The sequence below is a fragment of the Camelina sativa genome, chromosome 14 (genome assembly GCF_000633955.1).
Source record: "Camelina sativa cultivar DH55 chromosome 14, Cs, whole genome shotgun sequence".
Lineage (NCBI taxonomy): Eukaryota > Viridiplantae > Streptophyta > Magnoliopsida > Brassicales > Brassicaceae > Camelina > Camelina sativa.
Window position 1 is genome coordinate 9,778,286 of NC_025698.1, and position 6,277 is coordinate 9,784,562.

The 6,277-nt window shown below is 37.4% G+C and overlaps 2 protein-coding genes across 2 annotated transcripts in view; one reads left to right on the plus strand and one right to left on the minus strand.

Annotated features, from left to right (window-relative positions):
- Positions 82 to 3,829, plus strand: LOC104740725 (V-type proton ATPase subunit B3). The gene is made up of 15 exons (XM_010461406.2): positions 82 to 175; positions 290 to 380; positions 724 to 779; positions 876 to 974; positions 1,111 to 1,170; positions 1,281 to 1,392; positions 1,477 to 1,688; positions 1,968 to 2,096; positions 2,207 to 2,344; positions 2,440 to 2,590; positions 2,680 to 2,762; positions 2,894 to 2,941; positions 3,033 to 3,086; positions 3,184 to 3,267; positions 3,366 to 3,829. The coding sequence occupies exons 2-15, from the start codon at positions 329 to 331 to the stop codon at positions 3,549 to 3,551; spliced, it is 1,464 nt and encodes a 487-aa protein (XP_010459708.1). The 5' UTR covers positions 82 to 175; positions 290 to 328; the 3' UTR covers positions 3,552 to 3,829.
- LOC109124834 (probable prolyl 4-hydroxylase 3) overlaps positions 3,949 to 6,277 on the minus strand; it is a 6,992-nt gene continuing 4,663 nt past the window's right edge. Inside the window, exons 2-9 of the mRNA XM_010461407.2 lie at positions 6,061 to 6,271; positions 5,865 to 5,949; positions 5,573 to 5,670; positions 5,366 to 5,463; positions 5,102 to 5,231; positions 4,817 to 5,004; positions 4,618 to 4,706; positions 3,949 to 4,268 (exon numbers count right to left, since the gene is read on the minus strand). Of these exons, the coding sequence (XP_010459709.1) occupies positions 4,633 to 4,706; positions 4,817 to 5,004; positions 5,102 to 5,231; positions 5,366 to 5,463; positions 5,573 to 5,670; positions 5,865 to 5,949; positions 6,061 to 6,266 (879 nt within the window). The 5' untranslated portion in view covers positions 6,267 to 6,271 and the 3' untranslated portion in view covers positions 3,949 to 4,268; positions 4,618 to 4,632. The remainder of the gene's footprint in view (positions 4,269 to 4,617; positions 4,707 to 4,816; positions 5,005 to 5,101; positions 5,232 to 5,365; positions 5,464 to 5,572; positions 5,671 to 5,864; positions 5,950 to 6,060; positions 6,272 to 6,277) is intronic.

Here is a 6,277-nt window from a genome sequence, read left to right on the forward strand (position 1 = left end):
GATAGGAATATCTACGGAAATAAATAATATTAGGAAAAAGACAAAAAAAAAAAAATAATAATAATGAGATGTCAGATATATCCCTCAACCACGTTTTAATTCACACAGAGCCACCAATCATCAAATCAAATCACAACATTTCTCTCTTCTCGATTTGAATCCATTTCGTTCTCAGGTACGGTGGTGATTTCTTCATCAGATCGATCCTTTTTCTTTTTTTTTTTTTACTCACTGTTCTCAGGTATATTGATTTGTTCCCGCCTCGCGCGCGTTGCGACTTTTTCCCCAGGAACTGTGGAGCGGCTTGATTTGATATCGATCTGTGACAATGGGAGAGACTAGTATCGATATGGAGGAAGGAACTCTGGAGATCGGAATGGGTTAGTCACCTCATCCTCACCGATCATTTTATTCGATCACATCTATACGACGTTTGGTTTGGTTGACTAACGGATTAGAGAGATTGCTACATTTATTGGCTTTGGTTTTCGTTATCGAATTTTTCATTTCATAATAAGAATCTCAGATTTGAGCGATGCGATCGATCTATGTTAACCTTTAGTTTTGATTTCGCCTAGTTTTGGAATTTGAAGTTGTCGATTAGTAAGTGACTAGTGTTTGTCTTGCTTTACTTTTGATTGTTCAGTCGTGTGATTGTTCGCTGAATGCTATAGTGATTTTTTAGCTTATAAGAGACTGATTTGAGAATCTTTGAAATTGTAGAGTACAGAACTGTCTCCGGGGTTGCAGGACCCTTGGTCATCCTTGACAAAGTGAAGGTATTAGAACATTAGAAGCTTTCACTTCCAATCGATTTTTTTTTTGTTTCAAGGGACACTGACTGTAAATATATGTTGAACTGTATGTTACATCAGGGTCCAAAGTACCAGGAGATTGTAAATATTCGTTTAGGAGATGGATCCACTAGACGTGGACAGGTCTTGGAGGTTGATGGGGAGAAAGCTGTTGTCCAGGTTAGTGATATTCCGTGTTACTTTTTGACGTGAATACTGCATATAACTACTTTGTTGAATCTCAGGTGTAAAAATGTATTTTATACACTTGCTTGCTGTAGAGGTCACTTTCCTCAATGATTTTATACATGTACAGGTTTTTGAAGGAACATCTGGAATTGACAACAAATTTACCACCGTGCAATTCACTGGAGAGGTGTTTACTATAACGCCTTTTAGTGGCAGTTATCTGAAATCTAAAGATACTTTGCTTACAGTTTTTCTTTTTCCTATTTAACTTTTTCTGTTATTGATGTGTGTTTTCAGGTACTGAAAACTCCTGTATCATTGGACATGCTTGGGCGCATATTTAACGGCTCAGGAAAGCCAATTGATAATGGCCCTCCTATTTTGCCTGAGGCATACCTGGATATTTCGGGTGAGCGTTGATTGCCTTATTGTGTGATCTCTAAAGAACCTTTATTTTTTTGTTTCTAATGGTTCTGGTGAATAATATTTATAGGAAGCTCAATCAACCCCAGTGAAAGAACCTACCCTGAAGAGATGATACAAACGGGGATTTCTACCATTGATGTCATGAACTCCATTGCTCGTGGACAGAAGATTCCTCTTTTCTCTGCTGCTGGTCTACCACATAATGAAATCGCTGCTCAAATTTGTCGTCAGGCTGGTCTTGTTAAGCGGTTGGAAAAGACTGAGAACTTAATTCAGGAGGTAACCATTTGCTCCATCACCACCACCACTTAAGGACTTTTGTTATTCAAGTATCATGCTGAAGTCTAAGTGCCTGTCTATGCCCATTCAGTTTCTAACTAATATAGAGAGATTAACTATATATACGAATATGTGGTACATGTAAAGGGTTCTACTTTGTGATGTCATTTACTTTTCTGATACTCAACTTTTGTGAAGATCGATATAGCAGATTCTCAATTCCTCTGCTGTTTTGTCTGCCTTGTAAAATCCCTCATTATTTCCCTTGCGTTTGTCCAGGACCATGGAGAGGACAATTTTGCAATTGTTTTTGCAGCTATGGGTGTGAACATGGAGACAGCCCAGTTCTTCAAGCGTGATTTTGAAGAAAATGGATCGATGGAAAGAGTTACCCTTTTCCTGAACCTGGTAACCTACTACTAGTGATTTCTATACTTCTTATCCTACTTTTTTTAGTACTATTATATTACATCTGTCTGTGATTGATTGAGCTGATATCTGCATTTTTACTCGAACAGGCCAATGACCCAACCATCGAGAGAATTATCACTCCTCGAATTGCCCTTACGACCGCTGAATATTTGGCTTATGAATGTGGGAAGCATGTGCTGGTTATATTGACAGACATGAGTTCTTATGCAGATGCTCTTCGTGAGGTAATGACTTTTTTCACGGGCCTCTCTGTGTCTGTCCTATGATACAGAACTTGATTTCGGTTTTAAAAAAAAAAAATAACAAACGACAACTCTAGGTTTCTGCTGCTCGAGAAGAAGTTCCTGGAAGACGTGGATATCCGGGTTATATGTATACAGATCTTGCAACTATCTATGAGCGGGCAGGACGTATTGAAGGAAGAAAGGGTTCCATTACCCAAATCCCTATCCTGACTATGCCTAATGACGGTAAAAATCATATTGTTCTTCGACTCTCTTCACAAAATATGTTTTTTGATTGAATAATGCTCATGATATCTCTTGTTGTTAAACCTCAGATATCACTCACCCTACTCCGGATCTTACTGGTTACATTACTGAGGGTCAGATATATATTGATAGGCAACTTCACAACAGACAGGTTCCATAAGCTTGACTCTTTTTGCAGATCTCTCATTAGTATTATTTCTAATACATCTACCTAAGCAAAAAAAAGGTTTCCCATCCATTTACAATGATCTCTGATTCTGTCTTGGTTCTTCCCTAAAACAGATATATCCACCCATTAACGTGCTTCCATCACTTTCTCGATTAATGAAGGTAGCGATGCAATTCGATTATACCCTTATGGATTCACATGGATTGAAACATACTATCTATACTTATTAACTTAATAATTATTCCTCTACAGAGTGCTATTGGTGAAGGAATGACTCGCAAAGATCATTCTGATGTGTCCAACCAGGTTCCCTATCTATATAGAACCTTACTTGCTGAGAGTAGCTCACATGTTAATATGGTAGTATCGAATTTTCAGTTGACAACATTCTCTTTACTTTCAGCTGTATGCAAATTATGCAATCGGGAAAGATGTTCAAGCCATGAAAGCTGTTGTTGGAGAAGAAGCTCTTTCTTCTGAGGATCTGGTACCTTACTCTGACTTCATCATATTCGTGTTCATATCAAAACACTCACAACAACATTTACTCACATTACAACAATTGATTGTGTTGTGTGTTTGTAGCTGTATTTAGAGTTTCTGGATAAGTTTGAGAGGAAGTTTGTGATGCAAGGGGCATATGATACAAGAAACATCTTCCAGTCGCTTGACTTGGCATGGACACTGCTCCGTATCTTCCCACGTGAGCTTCTTCACCGTATTCCCGCTAAGACACTTGATCAATTCTACAGCCGTGACTCCACAAACTAAGCCTTTTAAACAACCTCACTATTACTCCATCCTCATCTTGTTTGGAACTTAAAATCATATCTAGAGAAGAAAACAGGATTGATTGCGTGAAACACCAAAAAAAACTCAGAGAATTGTGAATTTCCGATTTTTTTCTATTTGTTTCTCGTTTGTATAATAAAAGGTTTGTGTAGGGAAACTTCGTACAAAAAGCTATTTATAAGCCTTCTGCTGCATCTGTTTTCCAAACTGGTGAATCATGTCTTTTTGTTATTGTGTAATAAATTTCTTTCTTCACTTTTATTATCTTATGTGCTATCGTTTGTGAAATTTGTTGAATATTTCTTATAAGTTTGGTCTAGCAATTGGTATCTGGCGATGCACCACAAATGAGTCAATGACACAACCCAAATGATGGTTTCGTTTCATGAGATGACATTCTTTTGATATAATGTTCTAATCACAAATATAAAACGACAAAACTATGTAATTCACAAATTCAGATCAAAGACACAGGACCTTTATGGTATACCAATGAGCAAGTCACTCTAAACCATCCTAATTTAGTCTAACAAGTTCTCTATATTTTGGTATCCTCTAATGATATAATATAAACCTTGAATCCCATCAAAACAAGGAATGCACTGAGCCGCAGGGAAAAAACAAAACATCAACTCTCTGTAATCTTTTGTTCCAACATTGCATTCCATCCACCATGAAAGGAAACGGTATACTGTCCTGCCCAATAAAAAGGATAATGTAAGAACCAACAGCCAACACGCATTACTGTAAGGATAACAAGCTTCTCTAACCAAGAACCAACACATATAGTACTTCATCTTATATGCACATTGATAATAAGCTTATATAACCCGCAGTCTATGTGACTGTGTGTGTCTGTGTCTAGTGCATTATGTTGTAGGAGAGGAAACTATATTGAATTAAAGAGATTAGTTGATGTTTACAACATATGATCACTGATGATAAGTTCTAGTTCACTGTTGACAAATCCCTTAAACCACTCTAATGTTGAGATATGGAAAATTTCTAGTTCGAAACTTGGGATTTGGGAAGAATGGACAGTTACCAGCAATCAAACACGCTAAACTTTGTACTCGCCGACATGCATCCATTTGGTAGATGACCACTTATTCCCTCTAATCACAGGACATCCACCTAGAATTAACAAAACATATATTAGCAACCACACGCTCAATGGTACAGGGAAAAAAACAAGATCTAGAAAAGTGTTCCAAATGATATTCAAAAAACCAAAGGTAGTTTACCATGCAAACTTGTAGGATCCAGTGTAGCATCAGGCCTCATGCTCCAGAAAAGCAATGCATCGCCCATTCTCGGCTTTACAGAAAGTCCCTTTTTCCCACACTCAGAGAGCTCATTATACCATGGTACAGAACTAAAATTCATATTGGCAGCAGGAAAAACTGTTTCACCGCCTTCTTCAACATCCGACCTGTAGAATAAGGGGTTTGAGGATAAGATTAGTAAATACAAGAACCTAACAACCTTAAAAACAAAAAAAAAGAAAAGAAGAGTAAAGCAAATCTTACAGATACATAAGCATTGTAGCCATTCGTTGACCTCCATTTTTAGTGTTGAACGTATCAACAAAATAATCATAGTGTGGTTCATACTTTTGCCCTGCTTCGTAGTGAAGAACTTGAAGTCCTTCACCATGATCTGCACACATTCATAATTCATCATGCAGAATAATCTCATTGTGACACTTAAATCAAAAATATAGCAGATGAATGCATCTATCTATACATGGAAGTCCAAAAACTGCAATTGATGATTGAAAAAACCTCTCATACCTGCTGGAATAAAGGTGTAATCAGCTATTCTTTTCTCAATGGTTTTAATGATTTTGTCCCTTCCTCTCCTAAGGAAAGTCCCAGAGCTTGTACGCACCCTGAAGGTTTGACACAAAAATCATCAAAAAACAATCCATAATGCTTTGCTTGATGAATTAAGAAAGATTCATCTGAGACATGGAAACAATCATCAGATTCAGAAGGAACCTGCTATCTTTGCTCTTGCCGGTTTGGCTATCAACAACAGTTGACTTCACCATATGTGGTTTGGCAAGACTGATTAAATATTCACATTCTTCCTTGGACTGGTCAAATCAAATCAAATCAATCAATAAATTAATCTTCAAGTTTTGATTTTCCTTGATTCAAACATGCATCGATTTCTAATTAACAGACTAAAATATCATCAAACTAAGAAACCAAACACACACAAAATAGCTTGAAACAAGACCCATGAGTTGCAGCAATCAAATATTCAATTTAAGCCAAGAAAACTAACCAAGAAGTTATGGTAAACGAAAGCTCGAGGCTCCCAAGAAAGCACTTCAGTCCACTGGTCTCCTCTCGTCCCAAGTCCCTCACTTCTGTATTCCAAAAAAATGAAACAACTTTTTTAATCATATAAGGGAGATCAATGAAAAAGGAGGAAATTTCAGGGTTTCATGCAAATAACAGAGTAGGCTTCTCTTTTTCACCTCTCAGTGGCAGCTCGTCGGAAATAAGAGAGATCAATAGGAGAAGAATCGTCGTTGTTGTTGTTGTTGTTGGTAATAGGAAGAGAGAAAACACCAAAAGCCAAAAGCATTAAGAGAACAATCGTTAGCATAAACAACATAAACAGAACCAGCATCAATGTCGACCATTTCCTCGCTTGGAATCTCGACTGTCTCACTTTCGCCATCCAAGATCGAT